At 37.7% G+C, this 25,763-nt stretch overlaps 1 protein-coding gene across 2 annotated transcripts in view; it reads right to left on the bottom strand.

Annotated features, from left to right (window-relative positions):
• Positions 1 to 25,763, bottom strand: part of SYNE1 (spectrin repeat containing nuclear envelope protein 1) — a 314,802-nt gene that overhangs the window by 3,234 nt on the left and 285,805 nt on the right. For both annotated transcript variants that reach the window (XM_075146137.1, XM_075146138.1), the window contains 15 exons: positions 24,375 to 24,562; positions 22,026 to 22,176; positions 18,576 to 18,758; positions 18,011 to 18,148; positions 17,107 to 17,298; positions 15,897 to 16,230; positions 14,984 to 15,052; positions 12,848 to 12,990; positions 11,862 to 11,988; positions 10,503 to 10,714; positions 8,776 to 8,976; positions 8,299 to 8,427; positions 7,716 to 7,928; positions 6,624 to 6,716; positions 4,760 to 4,818 (listed from right to left, as the gene is read on the bottom strand). In XM_075146137.1, coding sequence (XP_075002238.1) covers positions 4,760 to 4,818; positions 6,624 to 6,716; positions 7,716 to 7,928; positions 8,299 to 8,427; positions 8,776 to 8,976; positions 10,503 to 10,714; positions 11,862 to 11,988; positions 12,848 to 12,990; positions 14,984 to 15,052; positions 15,897 to 16,230; positions 17,107 to 17,298; positions 18,011 to 18,148; positions 18,576 to 18,758; positions 22,026 to 22,176; positions 24,375 to 24,562 — 2,432 coding nt within the window. The remainder of the gene's footprint in view (positions 1 to 4,759; positions 4,819 to 6,623; positions 6,717 to 7,715; positions 7,929 to 8,298; positions 8,428 to 8,775; positions 8,977 to 10,502; positions 10,715 to 11,861; positions 11,989 to 12,847; positions 12,991 to 14,983; positions 15,053 to 15,896; positions 16,231 to 17,106; positions 17,299 to 18,010; positions 18,149 to 18,575; positions 18,759 to 22,025; positions 22,177 to 24,374; positions 24,563 to 25,763) is intronic.

Below are 25,763 nucleotides of genomic sequence, written 5' to 3'. Positions count from 1 at the left end.
ACTTTCTTTCAAAAATTAAATTCATGGCAAAGTTTTTCAAAACACTTTTTCTGCAGTGAAGTAGGGTGTTGAAGAATAGTTCCTAATACTGCATGGAAACAATTAAACAAGCAAATAATAAAACATTATGAAAACGTCTTCAGAGGGGGAGTTCTAAAAAGTTCGAGTGTTGTACTATCTGTGTTTATTGCAAGTACGCCTCTGTAATCTACGTAATTGGCTGAAAAATGGAATGGCTCAGCTTAGAGTGTTTAATGGATTTGGTAAGGAGAGATAGTTAAAAATATACATTGTTAATAAAAAAGGCTCACTATTCATAAGGGCCAGAACTCCTATTTACTGCAACAGGAGAAGGGAAAGCTGAAGTACTGCGTGCCACTTTGGAGAAAAATGTAATTTTTTTTTCTTGAGCTTGCATCTTTAGCTGTCTCTCTTCTGACTGCTCCACCATTTGTCACACTGGCCCCTGTTTGAGGAGGGAAGGAAGTAAGACCGTCTGCTACTCGCTTCATACACAATTCCTACTAACTAGATAAAAGGGGGAGGCACAGCTGCAGACCTGGCCAACAGTAAGTTTCTTCATGTCAAGAAATCTCATAAATTAACCTAAGAACTGCAAGCAATAGTTACCCTTACTTTGGGAGTTTGTAATGTCAGTGAAATTGGAACTCTTGCCTAAGCATTTCAAGAGAGGAGAAGCTAATTTACCAGGCTATAGATCGGATGGGCAAAGTGAACTTTAATTTCAGCTCAGATGAGTACCTTCTTTTAAAGATGACTGATTTTTTTTTGCAAGGAAAATATGGTTCAAGTAATCTATCTGTATTGCAGTAAACATCTGAAAGATTATATCATTCAAGTGAAGCTGATAGGAATAAATAGAGTTTAATGGGGAAGTGACTAATGGAATGCAGACAACAGGCTTACATTGAAAGAGGCACTGCTGGGCTAGTGGATGTTATACTGGAGTTAATCAAGGATGAGTCTTGATTTAATATCTTTATGAAAAGACTATGGCACAAAATATAAGCACAGCAAATTTCATCTGTATGATGACAGAAGTTGGAAGTCTTTGCAAATACAAAATAGGATTGCCTTCTTGTACAGAAAAAAGTGTGTGAATCCAATAGGTTTAAGAAGTGGCTCAAGGAGTTTAAGATTATAGTACATAAGGTAGCAATAAAAACTTCTGCTATAAATTTGGAAGTTCACACTCTGAAGATAATGAAGAGAATCTAGAGCCGTTTGACACAGGATAGCCACAAACCAATGATGTGGCTTGTGAATAGCTGTGAAAAGGGACAAAAGAAATTTTAAAATATATTTCAGTTCAAGATTTCCAGAAGAGAAAAGAAAATTAAAACATTGTTTTAATGATGTTCTATAAGGCACTAGTCAGATCTCACCTGCAGCAGTTTGTATCATTTTTGTTAACATACTTCTGAAAGATGAATTCAAACTTACACAAGGTTAAAGGAGTCAAAAAAAATGGAGTATTTCTCCTATGAAGGAAATAAATAACTGAGCTTACCAATATAAAACCTGAGAGATACTAAAACTACCCTCTGCAGAACAGACAGACAGAAAGGTGAACAGTTGTTAAAGGAAGGGATAATGTTGGCACAAAACCAAATTACTACTAACCATAGATATAGTCAAGGTGGAAATTATTGTACTTCCAGATAATCAGAGAAATTAAATTTGATAACGACCTTCGAATAAACTTTTTGTCTACTGATTCTAATTTTTTAAGATGGAGGTTGCCAGAGCAGAGTTATGAAGGAGACGGTATGGTGCTCTGCCCACAAGAGCAGGCAAGAACTCCTCTTGGTGGCCTAAGAGACTCTCTAGGAATGACCTTGTTTGGCTGCGTTCTGACTTTGTTCTCTCCCTAGCTCTCAGCATCACATCAACCTCAGGTTTGGCTTACCCTGTAAAGACGATGAGTATGTCCATTTCAAAAGCCGTTAAATATGAAGTTTAAGTAACAAGCTCTAAGTGAGAGTCTGGGAGATGATAACTGGGAGAACAACCATGGCAAGCCAAGCCCAAACCTCGTGTTTGAGCTACTGCATGGCAACGACTGCTATTTTGTGGCCAAAGGCACAGAGAGTGCTCTGGCCTGGTCTGCTCCGGGAACAGCAAGTGACCTTTAAAGATCCACTAGTTGGGGAGGCTTGGGGAGAGCAGGAAATGGAGGTTGGCTCTGTGGCACCAAGACTTGAATAGAGCTGCTCAAGAGAGACAATGTAAACACCCCTGAGCAAACTGAACCACTATTTTAATCTTTTTAACATTTTAATCACTTCAAAAAAATCCACAGGCACAGATCCAGGTGTGCATTTATGACAGCTCTATTAAACTGATGAAGAAAGAGAAGTTGCTTCCTGGATTTGCTTTTCCCACTTAGCACACGATTACTAACACCTCTTGAATGAGCCTGTAACATCCAGTTTAAGCTTGTACCTTGCTAACATCACACTATGTATGCTTGTCTTTTTGCTGTGATTTTGGGGAAGGCAAAGTGGTATCATGCTTGTTATACATCCTCTAATTTTTAAATGAACTTTCCTTCACAACCTTCTATGTGATAAACCTTTTAAAATTGACTTTAGTTCTCCTGTATACTAAACTCTAACAGGGTTTGCTGATCCAGTGCAAGATCAAACACAAAGTACTCTGATCAGAAGCATGTCAAAATATTAAAGAACACAGTGACAGCTTGTACCGCTTTATCAGTTAAAACCACATTATACACAACCACAACCTGTCTGGCTTGCGCATTTGATTAAGTTTCCTATTCAGCAGTGACTCATTTGTATTCCATGCTTGTCTGAATGACAAATTGAACATTGTGTTGTACTGCTACAAGATGTGTTAATAAACAGTGCTGGAAAGACTTGATCTGAAAAGTGCCGCACCAATGCCACTGCTAGAACAGAGGTTGATCTCAAAGCTGCAAAGCACTGCTAGCTGCTCTTTGAACTAGAGGCTCACACCTACCACCAGAAACCTTCTCAAAAGGTTGGCAGAAGTGGTGTGACTATACAGGAGAGCAGAAGAGCACACACAATATGTTTCTTGAGTACAACGTTGCTAGTGCAAGCATGCTGATCTGCCAAAGACATCCTCCATTCCTCCTAGCTGTTAATGGCTGCAGAGTAAAGCCCCGCTCCTCCCTTTTCCCACTCCCTATAAGAAACAAAATGCCAAGCTTCATAGCAGACTGGAGTTGGAAAAATTAATTCTCTTTCTCCATCAGACAGAAAGGTGGAGTGTACATATGTTGCCTATTTTCTATGGGGTTTCCCTATGTTTCAAGGAAAAAAAAAAAAAAATCCCTAAAAATAAGGCAGCTTCTTAGTGCCAGTGGTAGCAGTGAAAGATACTCTATCTGTTCTAATTGCTATGCTATGTGATTTTGCAACTATGCCACTTTACTCACAGCCACTAACTACACATATAAAGCAAACTCTTTGTTTAAGAAGTGTTTATGTAAATATCTACATGGTAAGAAGTTTTAGTCTTTATTTCATTTGTATTTGAGAATAATTTTGCTGAATAAAGCCTTGATTTTGCTAATGAAATAAAAAATACTCTTCAGGTATTTTTTGTCTGCTTGGTTATTGCTCAATCACTGTATTAAATCTAGTGTTGCCTCCTTTCAACATCAAATCTTCACTTCACTTTAACAGGAGTTATTTTAAAAATGAATTGGTTAATTTTTGATATATAGAGAATAAATGAGATTTAGGACTTTACTATACGAACAAATGTATTTTCATCATACTTTTGATTATTTTAGGTGTTGCAACACATAAGATGCTGAAATAGCAAAAGACGTCCTCTTTATACATATTGGCCGGCTCATTTACTTTTTTTCTTTTTAACTTCATACCTCTAGAGGCTAGTGAACTGATCAGTGAGAGAGTGAAGGTACACACATCACATTGACAACAACAAAGAATGCAGAAGCACTGTTAGCTGCAGAGATGACAGGCTGCTGGAGACAAGATGGAAAGCAAAAAGCTGTAGCTGCACGCCTGCTCTCTACTGGTCAGACAGAGATGGGGCAGTGCTGCTCCCAGAGCAATACATGGATGCGAGCACTTGGCAAGAGTCATGGCAATGTCAGCACGTTATGTTGCAGTCGTCTTAGGAGGGGAAAGAAAGTGACCCCAAGTCTCAAAACCCTCAAATTCTGACTTTTAATTTTGAGTCTTAAGTACTGAAAACCCACAAACTGAACAAAACATTTCAGGAGGGGGGAAAAAAAAGAAAGAAAAGGATGTTAGTATGTCTCATCCAGATCTGTGGGTTTTGTGAATTCTAGAATATGGTATTGGCCTATTACCTGCCTTAATTTAATATCTAGAGGTAAAGAGGATGATAAAAAGTGTTTGCCATGAACCTACTGGCATTTCTGTTAAATCATGCCAAAATAAAATAATAATTAAATATCATGAGTGTAAACATACACTCACCCTGATCAGGCATATGAAAAACAAATGTTGATTACATGGCATTCCTGGGAAGCAAAAGCTGCAGATGTTCAAGGATTAGCTGGTATTCCTATTTAAGAAAGAATTTGAAGTAATTGAGAGCTCCTTTTGCCAAACTATTAACAAAAGGGAAGTTTTCACTTGTTTAAGTCCTGGCCACCTGACAGAGTCGGTGCGGACAGAGAGGAATCACGGCCAATTTCCATCATCCTCTTGGGGTTCTAGAACAGAGTGCGGAAACCAGGAGAATAAGGTACCTGCTATGTGGACTGCTGACAGAGGGTCCAGGCTGTGAGAGACTACATTTGCCCCGTGGCTGTTTGCAATGAACAGGGGGTAAAGAAAGAAGAATGTTCAGTCCAGGCAAATAAAGACAAGCTACTGATGAAACTAAATTAAAAGTGCAGCAAAGGAAACATAAAAAAATCAAATGAAGTGACCAATACCCATGAACCAAGGAAACTGGCTTTTCTTTGCGTCTAGCTGAGTATGGAAATGATTGGAACATACACAGTGAACTCGAAAATAACAGTTTAGTCATTACGTTTATGAACAGTAGCTCTGGATTTAAAAAAAATCACTAGAAATTTAGCTTAAATCATTTGTAATATGAAATAGAAAAAAAATGATTGCGTTGAACATGGGCAAATATAGATATTTCAAAATGCAAATGCAGCAAAATGGATATTCTCAAGGAAAAAAGGTCCAAGGGCCTCCTTTGATGAGTCTGGCCTCTTCTCCACCCCCATACCTCCACAATTTTGAAGGCCAAATAACTGTAGGTGCATTCCTGCACTCACAACTATTTGCTGGAATATTTAATGCAGTTAGATGATTATAATTCTGATTGCATTTTTGGTATTAGTTTTTAGTTATTTACCATCAGTGTATTTGGCACTGAAATTCTAAACAACGTCACTTCAGTCTCCAAGATTGTGGGTGCAAAAACCATAAGTTTGAAAGCTAGGCCCCAAGGAATCATATAATTTAGCTATACATTATGGACAAAAATAATAAAAAAGTAGTCACATACATAAACACTAACAAATTAGAGAGAGACAAATGCATATTAAAAAGTTAAGATGAAACCTATTACAATTCTATATACTCTTTAGACAAAGACTTTATGGTAAAATACTTCTCCATTTCCTGTAATGGTCAGGCATCCTCCAGTTACATCTGTGATATCAGCACTTTTATTAGTTATTTAGGTTTGAATTTAAAAGATAAAAGCATTGACCTCTGAAATAAAATGTTAAGGTTTATATTCTTTCACCTTTTGAAAAGCCAGTATTCCTTTACATTCTTATACTAGCATCTAAAAGGAAACTAGTGAATGCAAAAAAAAAAAAAGAAATCAATTTCAAGAGCCATAAAATCTATCAAGACAGAACTCAGAGGCTTTACAAAAAGCGCAAATGGAAAAAAAAAAACAAAACCAACCTGATTGTTTTAAGAACTAAGGAAAAAAGCAAAGTAATCAACCAATTGCAGAAAAAGACAAAATAATTGCAGTTCCATTTTGGGCTCAGAGTATGGAAGTGTTAAGTACTAGGCATGTATTGCTATATTTCTTGAATTTTGTGCCAGCGATGTAAATAGACAACTCCAGAGTTGCCATCATAGCCATTGATTAGGTCCTGTGCAACTAACTGTTTTGAATAATGTTTTATGCCCGTCAACTCTACTTAGCCATTCATCCAAAGTCTCAATAAGACCATCTGCAACCTTCATCAGAAATGACAAAAAAACCTTATTGAGATTCTTGATGAAGCAGCTCTGAAGAGAAGGCCAAACAGAAATGGAGGACTGATTATACCAGACAAGACCAGACTTTGGGGTGCTGCCATCACTAGAGCAAAATACAAGAGACACGACATGCCATACCATGGTAAACCAACCACACTGACAGCCCTGGTTTTAGATAGTATTTACCACTTCTGATTTCATGCAGGATGGGATATGCAGCAGGGTTGGGGAAAGCAGCTGTGTTTTGTTCTTGGTTTATGCCATTTCCTTTCCTATCAAGTGAGAAGGGGGGCCTTCCAGCTGGCTAGAGGTACTGTAGACGTCTAGAGCTCCCACCCAGGAGGTGGCAGAAAATATATGATATGAAATTACCGTTCTCTGTCTGCTTGGAGTGCTTCTTCCAGATACAGGACTCACTGAGCCCGATGTGTCTAATTCATCAGCAGAGGACCATGAGGACAATTCCTAAAATTCAGAAGGAATGGAGCTCAGAAATACAACAACTAGCTGTTCAGGTAAGCAAACTAAAAAAAAAAACCCTGAGTGAAATCCCAGCAGAGTTATTTCCAAAGCAAATAAAATAAAGCAGTTAGATTTTGTTACCAAATTTTATAAGACTAAGGCATTACATGTTTTCTCTGTTAGCCCTGAAGAAAAAGAAAAGCAAACAGAGAGTTAAAACTTAATTACTTTAGGTGAGACATTTTTTGCCAAAGTCAATACAGGGGAAAAAACAGTTGCTCTTTATTGGTTTTTAATTACAAGAAGAGGTTGGTACCACCAGGATTTTACTTAAACAGGCAGAAATTCACTAGAAGGAGGGAAAAGCTGCGTTCTCCTGCCTTATACACTCTGCTAATCCAAGACTTTAAAAAAAGTTAACTAAAGGGGAACCTTGAAGTCTTTACTTTATACCTGCCACTGTTGGCAAAGATGTATGCATAATTCCCTCTCAAATACCCTGAGATACATGATAATTTGAAAAGATTTGGAGTACAGCTCGAGGCTCAGAAGGCACTATGAGAGATTTGTTAGCCTATTACAGAATTTATTTTAGGCTTTTTTTTTTCCCCCCTCTTCGACAGAGTGAGCATTATCTTCCTTTCCAGTGACAACTGACACACTATAATTTTCAGTACTGCAACCAGAATAATTATCTCGTATACTTTGCCAGTTGACTGAATCAGTAATGGCAGGATAAACAAACCAAGATGTTCAATACTTATTGTTACACCAAATAGCAAAAAATTACTGGATTAAAAACCCCCACCATATCACAAAAGAGATGTTTATATTATGAAGTGTAAGATTATTTTATGATACTCAAGATTACATGAGAACCATCTTGATAAGTATTGCAAACAACAGAAACTGCAGCCAACAGCACTGATCAGAGAAAGACAAGTCAAAACAGTGGGAAATGCGTGCCCAACAAACAGCAAGGAATAAAAAGACATGACTTACCAGTTGACTACTTGAAATGTCTAGAATTTTCTCTAGGTCTTTAATATGACGTGTGACCTCTTTCAAAAGGACCTTCAGTCTGTTTCCAATGACATGCACCTTTTCTTTGGCTTCAAGACAGTCCTTGCCTTCAGCATTTACTAGCAATTGGCAGGACATATCTTGCAGTGACGCCACCTTCAACTGAGACTCCAGCAGTTCACGTCTGATTTGCTGTTGCCAAGGCAAGCACCAGATTTTTTTAATGGAAGTTAAAAAAAAAAAAAAAGGGAAAAAAGCTAGAACTCGCAAAACTGGACATTTGAAATTAATGAAACGGAAAGAAAAGAGAAGCAATAAAAATTTTTAATCTGACAGGAAGATAGACAGCAGCCTAGCGGTTGCCTGAGATTTTAAATCACAAATTATGCTACTAGCAGAAGTGAGTAGTGTTCCCTACCAAAGTAAAGTTAGTTACTGACATTGATCCCACAGCTGTGTTAGCATGCAATGTACAATGCTAACCCTCGAGAGAAAGATAAATCTGATTAGGTGTTTTTCTGATGATATGTTTTGGAAGAGAAAGGGGTGATTATAGCCCTACCATTAGAAGTCTGTGATGATCCTGCAGCATTTCTGAGTCCAGGTTTGGATTAACGGGCACAATCTCATTTTTCCTTCTGTCAATATTCTCTAACCAAAGCAGCAAACCATGGCTCACTTCATGGAAATCCTGCAAGTGATGAGTAATGATTTTAATAGCGTAGAAGAGAATTCCAGTCAAATGCAGGTTTTCAGTTTATGCTACAATAGGTCCTACTGGCTAAATAACGTAACTTACAATGAAGTGTAGAATAGTATATTAGAATATTATTCCAGAGATGACAAATTTAGAAAATTTTGGGCTGGAAATACATAGTTCAGATAGTGCAGGCGTATCTTTCAGATAACACATGCCAAAGCTGTATTTTGGCTTGCATGAACAACTTTCAGACTGTACAAATGGGCACATCAGATAACGGTATGGTTTACATTTTTGATATGTGGGATGCTGACAATTTAAAATAAGCGCAATACAGACCTGGCATTGCATTAATGCATCCTGCAATGAGCAGCGCCACTCTTCGATCATACTGCATACATGGTCCCAGCGCACATTCATCTGAGACAGGCGCCTTTGAAGCTTCTTGCTCTCTTCGCTGTCAGACTGAGTGAACTCTGAGCTGCACAGATTGATGGATAAGATGATTGCTTTGCGGTTATCAATTGCTTTCTGCAGCTCCTTGATGATAAGACAAAGTGGGATGGGGGAAGAAAGGATGGAAATCGGTAAAACCTGTGATTTTCAGAAGAACCAAGTAGAGAAGGCACCACAAGAATGCAATGATTTGCCATCAGCAACTGCAGAATGGTACCTTACTGTAACAGTCTCTTTACTCTGGATATGAGATTTCTGTGCTCGCTCTGTGACTCTGCAAATGTTCACTCTTTAACATCTACTAAAATTTTATTGTGAGCATAAACTAGAACAAGCCAATTAAACTTGTAAAGTCTTAAAAGCCTGAAGGTCATAGTTGAATTTTAAAGATCTGGCTCATGTTTCAGATATTTTAAAGACAGAGCAGGCCCAACAAAATTTAAAGAGATGTAGGACAATTGTACTTTAGCTCACAATAAAACTTTTGCCCTCACTTCTCAGTTTTGCTGATAAACATAAAAACCAACATGTTTTCAAGTGGAAACTGCTGTCAACAGTATTTTAAAATAAAAGCTTTTACTGAGGGAAAAGAAAACACACAAAGAGTATAAACAGCTTACTCCAATTTATAGAAGCAGGACGTGTATAAAAACTCTGATTTGTTTACATTGGAAGCCACAAAAGAAACCCCACCTCTTTTGGTTTAGAGGGCACTAATGTGCTTTCCAAGAGTGGGTGAGGTAAGAACAGAATTCTTATGAAATGCCCCCTTTTCCACCTACTTTACAGCATTTACTTAAAAGCCCCATGTCACAGTGACCTTTGTAGTACTTATGGCAGCTATATTCGGATTCCAGCGAAGATCAGCATTAATATGCTTTAGATGGATCTCTGCCGGAAACAGTCTTTACTATCTGTTCACCTTATTCCTAGCATGGAGCACAGTGCATTTTGACATTGTGTCCCACATTTTTATGCCCAAGCTTATAAGATGCTAGTAATGAACGTGAAGTTATGGACCATCACATTTGCAGATCTTTATAGCTGTAAAATATCCAGAAGAGCTCACAAAGACAGCATTCAGATCTTGATGCAACTGAGATGACAGAAGAAGGAACAGGAATGTTGCAAAGTTACACCAACTTTTTCCTATGTTGTACTGGTGACAGCAGTGGGTAGGCTACAACCCCTTTGGGCACTCTCTCCTTCCTCCACCCAAAGTAATATGTCCTAGTAAGGCATTTCTTTTAAAGCAGCTATTTTGTTACCAGTTTGACTAGAAGAAACTTGATTTAACTTGGCTTTTTTTTTTTTTTCTTTCATCAGCTTGGCTGACATCAGGAATTGTCTGTACATTCTGGAATTACAGAATTGCCACAGAATTACTATTTCAAAAATTCATTTGGGTTATATAGTAAATGCCAGTGGTACATTTTTCTGCCAAAAGGTGATTCATAAAATCACTTTCCCACTTACTTCAGTTATCAGCAGTAGCCCGCTATGTGCGGAATGGAGCAAAGCAGCTGCAACTATTGGCAACCTCTTCAACATACCTGTTGCACTCAGGTCTGTTTACAAGGTAACTCATGGAAAAGAGAAATAAAACTCACTTTCAGTTTTTTAATTCTGAGCTCAATAGTTTGTATGTCAGTGCTGAGATCAAGGCGGCGGAGTTTCTCCAGTTCCTCTTCAGTTTCTCCCAACCAAGCCCAAACGCTATTAAGGTCGGAGTTAAACTGCTGCCATTGCTGAAGGTTCTGCTTCATCCTCAGCTCCTTGCTTAGAGCTTGAGCCTGGATTAATTCCCATCGGTCAATTACACCTGGAATGATGAACACCAAATTCAACAAAAGCAAAAAAAACCACTAGCCACACACACAATTGCATCAGTTGAATCCTGTTCAGGACAAAAAAATGCTCCGTAAAAACCAAAAAACCCTAACCCACGAAACACCACACTAAAAACTAAGTCAGATTGAAGAACGTGATGTTGGAGAGAAAGAATGAAGAATCTGGATGATTCCAGGCAGCAGGCAATTTTACCACTTTCTTATGTCAGACTTCTATGAACAGAATAGGTCTCTAAAACAGGTCTCTAAAACAGGTTATGCTGGTATAAAGACATCATAAATTAGTATAAGAAACAGACAAGGAATCTGAATATGTCTAACTAGCCACATATTTATTATTATTTTCATTGGTATTTGTACCTATCACAATTTAATACTCACACCTCACTACATTTGCCTAAGCTACTGTTGATGCATTGGATAAATACTTGTGCTAAAAAGAAATAAATTAGGGGCTATTTCTTCTTATTAGTTATCTTGAAATGCTATGGGAGAAGGGCAAGTTGTATCATTCCATTAACTTAAAATTAAAAAAAAAAAAATCAAAATAAAATAGACTGCATGGGTAGCGTATCTTGCCAGCTAAGAATGGAGACATTGCCTTTATAGTCTCTGGAACAAATCCAAGTTTTTACAATGCAATACCTCCTGTTCTACAGCTGATACTTAAAATTAGTCAGGTGAATAATTCAACCAGGTGAATATAGATTTCTGTACTATAGACAGATAATATTAGAAGTGAAAGCTAATATTAGAAGAAATGACTTACGTGTTTTGAACAGCAATATAAGCAACGTTTTTTCATCAGAAAACATTCAACAAAAATGCATTGCATCCACAGGGACCTTCTGAAAGGCTTAGGGTTATGTCTCATGTTATGAAGGGGTTCTTAGAATGCACTTGTATGCCTAATCTCTTTATAGGGCATATACAAGGAATACTTACTATTCCTATTAAGAGATGTTAAACAGAACATGGTAACAGACACAGTCAGGTAAATATATATGTAAAAATATATACAAATATATATATATAATACTAAGTGTTTATTCAGAAAAAACTTTGCATGTTTGCTACTTTTCATAATTGCTTTCCATCAAAGAACTAAATGTTACTTACCAGCTGTTTGTGTTTCAGTACTGTTCAGGTTAATAAGTCCAGATAATTTTTCTTCTTCCTCCTTCAGCTTATATCCAAGCCTTTTTACTGAGTCTATGCTTCCACTGCACTCACCTAGTAGCTTCATCTGTGTTAACAAACAAAAAATCCCATCTCAATATGTACTGTACAGGACTAATTGCATGGAAAATGCAAATAACAATGCAACTTCCAAAATTTCCAAAAGTAGGTCTAAGTGTGATGATAAAAATCTATTACTTTAACAATCTATCCTGATACCATCAAAGAAATGTATATGGAGACAATAAAGGCTTAAAGCATAAGTTCAGACTAAATAGAAATAACTCAGTGCCACTGTGCCAAATTGTGCTGGATGACTTTAGGTGCCATCTGTTCTAAATGTTAAGACACCATGGCAAAGACACTAGAAGATGTGATAAAGAAAATAAACATAAGTGTGAAAATATTACTATGCATCCAAGCAGCTAATTTTTCAATTCTGTCAGTAATAAAATTATTTTAATGATTTTGCGAGAGATTTTTCTTCCAGAAAACCTCTCTGAGAAAGCTTTTTAATCATGGATTACATATATGCAACCTTGCTTACATGATGCGTGTTTATAATTCATCAGCAAGACGAATATTGTGCATGAAGTTATAAAACCCGCTTTTAAAAGCAGAGGAATTTTAAACAAGGATATCATCATTAGGTGGATAAAAACACGTGTGAGAAAGTACTTTTACACATCTGCAAAAATGTAATAGGAAAATAAATTCCTTAGAGTCACGATCCTGTAATCTTATGCTATTGTAAACACACTAATAACATAAACAACAATAGTATGTGGTTAAGGGTAGCAACCATATAAGTGAGTAAGTCTGAGAAGCAGTAATATCCAATTGCTTTGTTGAAACAGCTATATTTCTTTCAATAGCAAAACTAAGCTTAGAGTGCTTATTTGACTTCTGCTCCAAAATAGACGCACGTATCCTTTGTAACTGGAATCCAGCTCCGGTCCTGTAGGTGTTTTGCTGCGGATGATGTTTTCTGTTTGCTGTATTTGGAAACGACTGGTGTCTAAGGCCTTGTCCAGCTGTCGGATATGTGCTTCCAGGGCACCAGGTTCTCCTGTACCAAAACCAAAAAAAGTGACTGTCACCTAAGTTTTGCCAAATTTTTTTTTACCTTTTGCCCAGGCAGAATAAATATCAGGAATACTGTCTAGATTAGACAGTAAAGGAGAAATGTGACTGCAGCAGTATGAGTGGTACAATGTCAAAGTGAACTGATAACTAGTTACGTTAGAGGGTGTAAGCAACCTTCAGAGGACAGATGACTATACCAATGAACATGTTTGCCATAAGCATACTGTCAAAGAGCCCACAGTTTAAAGCGGGCTTGAAAACTATTCTGAAGTGTTTTTTTCCCTCAGAGAATTCCTCACCTCTCTGAAGGGGAAAGTTCTTGGCAAAGTGTGCTCTAACCTCATTGATTTTGGAGAATGCCTTGCTCCCTTTCACAAACACTCTCAAATAAAATCTTGTATCCCAATTTCTTGATCCAAATCCATGTTAAAATTTGACTTCTCCTCATTTCTCTTTGTATTACTTCTCTCCACTAAAAAATAGTGGAATTTTGACCTAGATGAAAGGATCCTATTCATATACAATTTTGAAGATTAAAAACAGTATATAAAAGCTAAGCAATACTGTTATAATTATCTTCTCAAGGTCCACAGATGACTGGATGTCTTGAAGGTCCACAGCAAGTAGTCCACAACTGATATAGGTAACCACACTAAGCAGCAAAATTTATAGTATTGTTCCAATTAGGTGTTTAACAAAAGTTATGCTTAACATATCTGCAAGATGGTATTATTCATCCAAGCCATTTGGAACTCATGCCAACGTTTCTGAAGCAGGACTAACTTGTATTTTCCTTATAGAGGTCAGCTGAATTCTGTGATATGAATTAGCTACAGCCAATTCTAATATGAAGCAGGCTGCAGCCTAAAGGACCACATGAGATCCCTCTTATCCATATTCTATCACTGTGCCTGATTTCCATCTGTTTACAAAGACAGTTTGAATTTATTTACAAAGACACAATTAAAAACATGCATAGAGAAGGGGAGCCTTCTGTCCTCCTAATTACAGAAAATGAAGCCTCTTGGATGGTTAATCTTTTTTCATACAAAACACTGCCTCACCCCAAATGGACAGAACAAAAGTACTCAATATTGCTTTTCCCTCACTACTTTCAAAATTTTCACAGGTCAGAAAACTACACACATTTTTCTATAGGTACTGCTATTATTTATACTTTTAATCAATCACAATATTATGTCACTAACTTGGGGAAAGAATAAAAATGAACAGTGAACCTGACGTCTGTGCCACAAATGCGGAGATTTTAAATGTTTGCTATTTCAAATTTGCAATGAAGTCATTATTTCAAAAAAGGAAAGTTGTGAAATCAGGAGAGAAGGTATTTGTAAGTGCATCTAATCCCTCCGAGAGAGTCATCTAAAAAAGGAAACAGTAAGTTTAAAAATGTGTAAAAATGCAATATGAAAAAAAATTCATCTTCCAGCATAAAAGACTAAGATAAAGACATTGAACTACAGTACCTCACCTTGGCATTGTTATCACATGAAACAACAACTAACTAAAAGTTTATATCGAAGTAATAATTCAAGCTGTGGCTGTGTTAAAAAAAAACGTACAAAAGCAAAGAGTTAGGTTGTGCTCTATATCTTCTCCTTCTGCCTTAATCTTTGTAGAAATCACTCTTCTCTCAGAGATGTAACCAAGTATTAAGTCCTGTTGAGGGACTCCAGAGAATAAAGACCAGAGTAACCTACTGATCAGTTTAGTTTAGTTAGCTGAGGTAGGAGGGCAAATGCTTCAAACATCATTGTTTCATCCATGCACCTAATAATACCTTTAAGCGCAGTAGTAAAGCAGGATACTTCTACATTAACATGCCAATGCTGCCATGTAAGAAATATTTATCTTGTAAGTTGTGAAAAGTATAGCAGATGCTAAGAGAAGAGAAAGAAGTTATGCTTGCGCACCGTCGTATTTGCATCTGGCTATACTTAGTCTTTTTTGATGCCTACCAGAGATATTTTTGAGTGCGTTTTCTGTGAGAGTTACATAGGCCTCAAGAGTTTCAGGGATCTCTACATCTGAAAAAATAAAAGCACAGTCTAAACTGACAGCTCAGCAATGGCTGTCTCCTCAGAGCAGGAGTCCTTTTCATGGGATGGAATATATAAACAGTTCCAATAGCAAACATCCTTTCTGGAGAAGGAAAAAAGATGAAGACTGAAACACAGGGAGCCTGCGACAAAGTCTCTTAATATCCAGGCAAACCTGACTCTTTTCAGAGCAATGACCTGGAAAGCAAAAGACAGCCACAAGATCAGAGTATAATACACCAGTATGTCTTCCCCCACAATTGGCTGCATTTGGGCACTTTCACTCATTAAGGTTTATTACACAAAGCACACACACTTTGAAAGGATTTCCAACTTCGCTGCAGAGCAAGACCCAAGATCCCACCTCAGGCTAAACATTCAGTTGCTGGAGTCTTGCCTGGGTAAGGACTGAGTTAAGATTTACTTAAGCACTTGATGATTTTGTCTGCAGATCTCTCCCACAGCATTTCTTCATCAGTTTGTCCTGCACTTCTTGCCATATCCAGTACAGTTTCTTCTAGTCAGAATAACTTATGATGTATTGCTGTTACAGATGACATATCCCATCTGGCAGGCCACAAGCGTAGAGGCACAGCCAACCCCCTGTCATATCATACATGCCTTTGCAATTTTCCAAGGCTGTAGTCATCCAGGGATCTCCATTGCTGTGTCTAAGGCCAGAAGGCCACTGGGATCACTTAGGGAAAGCTATTTAAGATCTTCAGAGGCTATTTAAAATACTTTTCCATGAGCATCTTGGCCAAGCAATCACACATGTAACATTTGCTTCTTTTTGCTAGGAGAGAACAAGACACACAATTTGCCACCACACCTGCTATACCAGCTGCTCCTCTCAGGTAGAAGTCCTTCTCTTGTCCTCCGTCTTCTTCCTCAGAGTGCAGGGCCCGTGAAACGGCTGTCTCCAGGTCTCTGCTAAGGTCGTAGTCATGATCCCACTCCAGGGGAATGGAGTCCACGCTCGCAGGGGTATCTCGCCCTGATCGCTCGCTTCTCACCGGCTGGGAAAGAGGCAGCGAAAGGTTGGAAGAGGGGTGCGGGGAGAGAACGCTGTCTGCAGATTTGTCATGCCAGTGTATGTCAGAGAGATCTGCTGATTCATCCAGATCCACCTCTCTGTCAGAGAGGTCGTGTTCGTCATCTGTCAGCTAGAAGCATAATGCAAACAGAACCAATCAATGAAACGTGCAGAGGCACTGCATGGTCAGCACGGGTCAGTGAAATAAAGTAGCGTTAGGCAACAGGCACACTGATGGGGTTTCCATTTTGCATTCTTTTGCACTTCTCCTTCATTATTTTAAGGTGCACTAAAATACCAAAGCAACAAAAAGTTCTTAATGCCAGCTTAATTTAATTACTTAAGGCACCACAAAGTCTCACATCAAGCAAATGTCTCCAGACATTTTACTGATGCCACTGCAATACAGACATCAAGTTAAAGAAAACTCTGGAATGAAGTCATAGGAAGCATAAGTGACCTTTATTGTGACCACTGCTCTTGTTATATTAATTCATATTTTTTAAGGCCTGGGTTTTGTTCCTTTCCTTCAGTAGGACTTGAGTTACCAAAAATCATTTTGCTCTCACTTATTCAGTTGTGTGTTCTGTTCTGGAGACAAATTTCTGTCTTTTCTGATGGGGAGAATAATTTTAACATTATTTTTTAAACAAAACAGAACTCAATAAGGTGCCAATGAAACTATCTGACAGAGCAGGGAGATGTTCTTATTACCAGTACCATACTGCTACCCCCATTAATAAAGTTTTAGAAATCTCCAATTTGCATGGATTTTCAAAAATGATTTACAAAAATTCCAGATCTGGTGAGTTTGCTCTCTGAACAGGACATAAATAACATAATGAAGGGAGGCAGATGGTCAGGGCTGTAAGAAAATTAAACCACAGGATTTTTGGAAAGTTACAGAAGTTTCACGTTAGTTCATTTCAACATCTTTCTCCCTCATTCTCACACTTGTAAAATGGCAACAAAAGAAACAAATACATATGTATGTAAGTATACACACAGGAAGGCGGATGAGTTTCTTGTGATAGCGTTCCACACGTCCAAAGACCTCTTGACAGTAACGACGCAGCTCATCTAGTTCTTCTTCAATGACAGCTGCATCCATGGGCTCACTTTTCTCAATGAGTTGCTCACCCTGCACAATTATCTGCTCAATTTTGTTGTTGTTCAGTGAAATTTCTTGCTGGAAAGCCTGCATAAAAGAAAAAGCCCATGCTTTATCAATGAAATCAACATTACAACAACCTAAGTTATAAAAGATGCAAGTCAGAGTTTTTCAGCAAGAATGGTGTGGGTAACAAACAGGGATCATTCCAAATATTCTAGCATGAGCAACAATGAGCAATTAAATTTAGCATTCCACAGTCTTTCTAGCCAAAAACAGTAATACTTCATGGTTTACCATCTCATTCCTCACTTGTTGTATTTGGAAAGAAAGCTCTTCTCTAAACAAGCCATGCCCATGACCAAATGTCTAGAATGAACACAGATGCTAAAGCTAACACACTGGAATTTTGGATAACATGACATTTGATATTTTCTCTCCAGATAATCTCTCTGATGCAGAAATGGTTAACAAATAAAGTAATTCTTAAGTGTCAGCAATAATGGAGACTTGACATTAATAATTTTTATCGACATTTCCTCTTTTGATTAGGGAATGGAAACTATCACCCTTGATTTTTTGAAAATTTTTCACAGCACAAAGATCTTCCACTCTGGCAGAAAAGTACATATTGAAACCTGACATAGCCCATAACTTCTGAAGCTGAAGTCTCAGCCTGCGAGTAAGGGACTGTATCAGGCTGCATTTTCGCATAATGTTTCTTAAATTCTTTTCCCACCACGGATGTTTTTATCCCTTCTCTCATCCCTCCTCCTGTTACCATTCAATCATTCTTTACCTTAAGTTGCTTTATCTTTGCTTGGACATCACACTCTGAGAAATGCTCAATGTTGGTCAGCTGCAGGTCCATCTCTGTCAGCCACACCAGGATGCTATCACGTGCTGTCTCAAACTCCTCACGCTGGCCAATAAAATGCTGGAGGGTGGAAAATGGAGTGGCATGAAATGATGAAACAACCCAAAAAACCCCAGCAATAGTGGTTCTCCGAAGAAATAGCTTTCATGCCCTTCAAACCTAACCTAAACTCAGTACACCTTCTTCTTTTATTTCCTACATGCTTTCTAAGGTTCCCTTTTCAGTAACATCATCTACAGCTGCAATTAGCTGACCTATGAAAGTTACCTTCTATGAAGGAGGTGGTGTTTGAGGTCACCAAGCATTTCCCTACAGACTTCATGCTTTGGGTACCTCAGACAAAGCGAACTGATAAGCTCCCTTCCTCTTCCAAAGGTAGAAATCCCCCCAAAACCACTTTGCAAATGCATTAAACTGGAAGCTTCTGGACTACCCCTGATTCATAAGTATAGTAGTGAAACTGAAGAGCTTAAAACTGGAAAAATACTTTTAGCCTGCGCAGGATGGAAGTAACTCGCTTTTGTAAGTTGTCCCATCTCTGGTTCCCCTCATGAACCATCTGCTTGAGGCTGCAGTCAGAGTCAGTGCGGTTCTCTCGGGCCAGGCGGCGATACTGTTTATTGATCAGTTCCAGCTGAGTCAGACTTTCATGCACTTGTCTCTGGAAGGCCTAAAGCAATATGAACAAAAGACACCATCAGATTTTTAATTATTGAAATCAGGAAACACATATAAGTTTTTCCCTTTATTTTGACCTTACTTCTACACTCTGACATGTTAGCTGACAGATTTCACTATGGATGCAGACATCTCCTGAGGGCTATCCTATTGAGAGACTGCCTTCTGATTAAAATGAGCAAAAAAAAGAAAAAAGTTTACAAAACTGACATAGTTCATTGAATGAGAAATTGCAACATGAATACCTGTTACAATGGCAAAATCAGCACAAAAAAAAAAAGACTCCCCTTTCTACTCAATCATATGCCTTTCTATTTGAGAACAGAAACACAAACAATGAATATGAAACTTTTTTTTAAAAAATGAACAGAAATCCAAGATTCCTGTGGCTTCATTGGATTTCCTTACACATACGGAATTTGCTGAAGTGCAAACACGGAAAAGTTTTGAGTAATTGTTTATTCTGAGTTTTACCAAAAATAGTGAAAAATAGTACTGAAGGAATCATCTCTTTACCTTCAGCATACTGGTATACAAGTAAGCTTTGCCTTAAAATTTTCATGGAAAGAAAATTTCATGAACATCCATACCAACTTATGCCTGGGCAAGTGTCTGCATCATGTGCTTTCAGTGCTTCCTCTACTGTTACAAAAGCCTCAGTCACCCAGCTGGGAAGCAGAAACGGTATGTGACTTAGCCCATGATTTTCATGTTGTGACTAGCAATCACAAAGCAAGTTGGAGAAAGCACCTTGTAAGGAGCTGACTGAATTAATCCCTTCAAAAATAAATAAAAAAAGATGAATAATATGAATAATTTTTCAAAAAACTACTCGTTTTTATGCTGTCACAGAAACAGAAAAGCAATCAGTCAAAGGAAGACTTAAAAACATAGACTACACCAGCTCTCTTTTGAATACAAGTAGGTTTTGACTCCCATTGTCGTTCTACAAACTTGCTCTCTGATATTCCTCACAATGCAAACAAACAGTCAATCTCTCCCAAAACTAGACACCACCCTTACTAAGGTCTGGAGAAGTGTGATAGGTAATATACTTCTATACAGAAATTTTCATTAAAATCAGCTAACACATGAGATTTCTACATAAACAATATGTACTCTTCATATTGTATCAGTCAAATCTAAAAATGAAATAAGCACATTTCTGCTGTAATACCAGAGACAAAAGTAGAGAGGCTGATTTGAAAAAAGAAAAAAGATCAAAGTCTGCAGAGTTCTCTCAATATAACTACGCCCTTCATTAAATGGCAATCAAATTGGGTAGGGGACAACCAACAAGGAGCAAATGGGCTTGCAACCGGAGTGAAATGCTCAGTAGGACTGAATTCACTTAAAATTGCACAAGGAGGCAATTCTCATATCAGAGGCACAAATCTGACTATATTTACTGGGATCATGAAATCTAAAAGTGTGCAGCTGTTGTTTCACCTGTTACCAAGCCTTGTCCAGCAAAAGAACAGCTGTGTATGTCTTCCATTTTTTCAGCTCAGCTACACAAGAATTCATCTGTTGCGTTCCTTCCTATAATCTCTTTTCATTTCTCCATAAACTACTGGAGAGGAAGGAGTTTGATTTTGTACAGTGAGGTCAGTGAGAGCTATCTCTGACCTCTGTGCTCAGGAACTGAAAGGTTCTTACATGGTCTGCTGGGCTCTTTTTCTTTTTATTTCAACTGCAGATATGGAGGGGAAAATAAAATTAGAAAAAAAATGTCTAGTTAAAGCAGAAACCTGCCGCAGTTAGTGTGTATATGTGGCTGACTTTACACTGACTTTACAGTGAGGTTGCTGAATTCCACTGAATTTGGACACCACAACTTTTGTCGCTTGCATTCCTGCTTTTTGGTAGGTGTAGAAAATAGGTGCTCAGAAAAAAAAGAAGGAAAAAAGAGAAAGACCCAAACTGCAGGGAAAGCAGGCTTCTGGAGAGGCTGCTAAACTGTCCTCTTCACAGCTAGTTCCTGCTGATGCTCTGTAGACAGAAAAAATTCCACAAGTCTGCAGGAGAGGGAAGGTCACCATAAAAGCAAAGGTTCAATGAAACAGACTTTGCGCAAAGTCAGTTCAGCTGTAAAAATCAAAGGCAACCAAGATATTTTTGGTACTGTTTCTCATACAGAGACTCGCTAAACAAGAGATTTACATCCCGATCACTGAATAAAGGGACAATGGTACGGAGGTCTGAGACAGAGAATTTGTGTCCAGGAAGCAAACATTTTTATACTATGGCAACCTACCTCACCATAATGAAGTCTGGCAGTGTTTAACAACAAAGCCTAGCCAGTACATTCAGAAATGTGAATGTCAATTATAAAACTCGAATGAGTGCTTCACAGTTTATGCCTTTGAATTAATTGTTACACCAAAAAGTATTAATTGGTCTTAGATGTTGTTTAAAATTTGCATTTCTTCTTCATAGCAAATACTTCACAGCACCTGAATGTTTACAGAATCACCTGAACAATTTGTTCTCTTTCTTCAGAATTATTTTTCTGTCTCATCTTGATATACTCCTTGCAAATATGAAACTGAGCAAAGGACTTTCACCTGTGACTAGCCACATGACCTTTGTGTGTGTTTTACACACAGGTATACACTCCATTGTAATTACGAAACAAGCCATCACACTGTAGTAGACACAACAGAGTTATGTAAGAAGCTCTCAAGCATTGACTGAAGTGACAGCTTGTCAGTTTTGAAGCATGCACTTAACTTTTAAGTCACGGGGGACACCATGTGGACATATAACAATACTTGCACGAACATGAATTTCAGGTATAAGGATCTAAAATGGGGATATTGTACATTGTACCAAACAGGAAGAGTTCAGAGGGCTGGTTTCAGAGAGTTACAGAAAGAAGAGGAGGGATAAAATCAAAGCAAAAGCTAAAACATCAGCATGCATTTGAAGAGGTACTTAGTGAAGGGAGATTTATGAATGCTCTGGAGCACCTATTGACTAGACATATTAAAAAAGTTGGAGAAATAAAAAGGGTGAGAAATCTAACTCTGGTGAACAAACAGAAAATGAGAGTGGATTGATTTACGAGCACTTTCAGTTGCCACCTTCCACTGTTTTTTCGTCCTAGAAACCTACCACTGAAGGCAGCTACAAAATCATCAACTCCACTATATTAACACAGTGTCTCTGCTGAGTGTCTGGTGTATGGGAAGGAAGAACACCAACTGGCTGCTGTAATGTGATCAGTAGATATTAAATTTCGACTATTATAAATCACCTCAAATTTCTTCAGTTCTTCCTTAGCAACTGTATAAAGCACACCAGAGGAGCTCGGGAAAGCAGCTGTCTTCTCAGAGATTTTTAGCCAGTCTTCAAATTTAGAGTAGTCATCCAAAAACTTTTGCCATAGCCGCCATGTCTCTTCAATTCTGCAATAGATAATGGAAAATTAGGGAATGCTCAGACTGAAGGCCAGCTGACCTCCAGAACTTTATTAACTACTCATCTACAACAGCAAATTAGCACTGCACCATTCAATAACTGGCTCTTAATCTAACTCAGACAGCCAGGCTGATAAACAGGGAAGGCTGGCTCATTCCAGACTGAGCTAGAATAAGATGATGGCATTTTTTTTTTAATGCATCTAATTTTGGAGTCAGTATAAAAAGAAAGTTATAAGTATGCAAAAGGAACACTAAAAATCTAGGCACATGCTAAATAACTTCTGAAATACAGTCCCAATGTAGGTACCTAAGCCAGTATTTTAGAGACTAGAAATTCCACACTACCTTCAACTGCAGAACTTTTTCTTACAGAATGCTAAAGGTGTGGCAGCATACATTTTAAAGTTCTCAATCATTATTCTGCATTGCGAAGGAACACGAACGTTTTTTTTTTTGCATTCACCAACAAGTGGTAAAATGCTATCTCTCAATATACACTGTAAACATATTGTTATTTAAAAAAAAAAAAAGTTAAAAGTTATTCCAACGTTTAAAAAAAAAAATTTGACTTCAATTGACTGTGTAAAAATAGTGGCTGACTCTTGATCCTGAAATCAAATTGGCTTAATACTGAGACTGTAAAATCACAAGAACTTCAACACCACTTGATTCAAAATAACAAGATCTTTTTTGGACAGGTTGTATTACAGCAGAACTTTGTCTGCTTTTACATACAGAATATATCTTTCCAAAATCTTAGATATGCAGGTCTGAAAAGGACCTGATCCATGCAAAATTTATGCTTTGTTGATGATACGTTCTTTAACCTAAAGTTTGACATCTGGAAAGTTGCTTTTTAATATGAATAACTGTTTCTACTACAATAAAGATCCTAAATACTGATAGCTCAGTTAACTTACTGGTACAAATCTACTAATAGCAGAATGCATACATTGCAAGAAAGTAAAATAGAGTTCAATGCATTGTTCCACATTAACTTAAAACAGTTCTGAATTAATGTGCTGGACACAAAGGTATGAAGAGTCTGTATATTTTCAAGACAGACTGTGTCAAAGAAAGAACTTATAAGCTGTATTTATATATATATACACTACACAAGGATTACCATGGCAATAGTACAAAATTACTTAAAGATAGCAATCTGTGGATATAGAGCAGCACAACTTAAAAGCAACACATTTTTTGCATAAAATAAAGAAAACCTTTACTAAATAAATTAAGAATATCCCAAAACCCAAAGATCATATGAAGTTCAATTCAGCATTTTGAAAAATCATAAACTTTACCTAGAGTTCTTGATACGACTGTGTAAACATCACAGTAATCAGATTCATAACTTACAAAGATACAGAAGAGATCTTCATAAATATAGGAGTTCAAACAGTTAAACATGTATTATTACTTGTCAGCACAGAGTATATAGCATTGGCCCAATCTAGCCTACATCATTATGGCTATCAAAATCACCCATGCTATCCTAGATGGGAACAGAAAACAATGAATCTTCTGGATATCACGGTCATGCAGTGTACAGATGGTCTAATCATGTGCAATAGAACAGACCACACCCAAGATGCACGGGTGCTACGGCCCACACTTGCTCAGCAAAGCTAAGGTGGGCAGATAAGGAAATTTCAGATGAGTGTTCAGTTCTAAAATTCTTCCAAATAAACAAAATCAGACATGAGAGAAACTGTTGAGGAACATTAGGTGCATGAAAACCCTAACAATAACATTCCATCCATTCGATATCTAGTTTCCCCATCAGTCTCAGTAGTTCTAGGGTAAACATAAGTGTTATAACTCTCCCTTTTAGGTCATGTTTTCTAAATCTCTTGGAGTCACTGCTACCATCTAAGCTTTCTTTGGTTTCTCTCTCATCATTTCTATGAAGCATGGGAAATAAGACATCATTCCATCAAAGGCCTTGTGAGCAAAATTTGATAATTGGTATCTGTACCTTGTATAAAGGCACATCCAAATGCAACCCAAAATTTCTTTTTTTTTCCCCACAGCATAACAGTTATTGGCTTTTATTCAACGTATAATCTTTTTCTGACCCCTACACCGTTTTCTTCAGTACTGCAACCCTATAACATACATCCCATCCTGTAATTGTACCTGTGGAAGGAAATACTAATTTGTAGACATTTTAGACTTACTTAAGTCGCCTTTCCATTGACATTGCACAAATGTTCCTCCACCTTCTGTCCAGATTGCGTGTAGCCTGCTGGATAGAGTCACACTCTGCTTCTGTGGCACAAGCATCACAGTCATGAAGAAGCACTTCACACAGATTGAGAACAGATGCCACTCCAGTGCTGTGTTTCTCTATGTCCCTCTGAAGTTCCTGCAGGTGAAGAAATTAATTCTTAAGAGAAGTTGCAAAACATGCGTAAATACAAATGCATTTCTGTTCTACTTATTAAAAAAAATAAATTAATAAGCTTGCAAACAGGAGAAAAACATCCAATAAATACCTATTAAGAGACTGCATCTGCACAAATGATCTTGCAATGTTATCAATGAGGCCAGGAGAACCTGGCAGCATGCACAGCCCTTCCAGGGTCTACAAACACCAAACCATCACCTGGGACAAACTGCCAGATCTCTGCATGCTCAGCTGAGCATCTTTCACATACATTTAACCAACATCACCAATAAATGGTGGAATTATTCTCAGTCCTTTCCCATTATCACAGAGAATGTAAAGCAGAAGTTAGTAAGAGAAGTGTGACAAGAAAATATGTTCTTATCTACTGTGAGTGTTTGGTAGAGGTACCCTTCATGAACGTACTCTTCCCCAGATGAGCTAGCTGTAAAATGGCATGCTAGACATGGAGATCGGCAGCAGCACATGTTGAAGAGTCCATTTCTAGTAGAAGATTTTTCTTCCTTCAACTTTCCAATTCTATACCATTTTCATTGGAAATGGAAAACTCAGGACAGCTAAAGAAAATGCACTTACACTGTCTTAGCACTTATTATATGCAATCAGTATTATTTTTCCTGTCAGTTTCTTGGTTGTAATGGCTTGTTCTACACCGATGATAATATCTCATCTTGAAGCAATGTTTCAGCTTCAGTTTTGAACTACAGGTTCAAGTTAAGACAAGCCACAAAAGTAATTGGCTATTGCTGTGCAAGAAAAAGAAACCCTGCTTGACTTCTGCCTACATTTGCAATGAATCTTCAGAATATTAGATGGAAAAATCAGGATGGACAGTAATAAAACCAAGACAACACAATTCCAATAGTGACAAGGTGACTACACTAAAAAGTGATATATTGCATCTGCAATACTATGTTCACTTCTGATTCACATGAAGAAAAGAACTATTAGGACAATTAGAGATGTGGAAGTTTATTTAGGAGAACAAGAACTTGGCAGCTTGAGGATGAGTAGAGATAAACTGCTCTTTATAATTTTGCTAGTGAAGTAAACTATAACATGCAAAGGGAAATACAGCGTCAACATATTGTGTCTACATACATTTAAGGTCTAACTAGAGGAACTTTTCTTACAACTAGTGATATGATGTTTTGAAAGT

The sequence above is a fragment of the Calonectris borealis genome, chromosome 3 (assembly GCF_964195595.1).
Source record: "Calonectris borealis chromosome 3, bCalBor7.hap1.2, whole genome shotgun sequence".
Lineage (NCBI taxonomy): Eukaryota > Metazoa > Chordata > Aves > Procellariiformes > Procellariidae > Calonectris > Calonectris borealis.
This window is presented reverse-complemented; position numbering and strand designations above follow the sequence as displayed.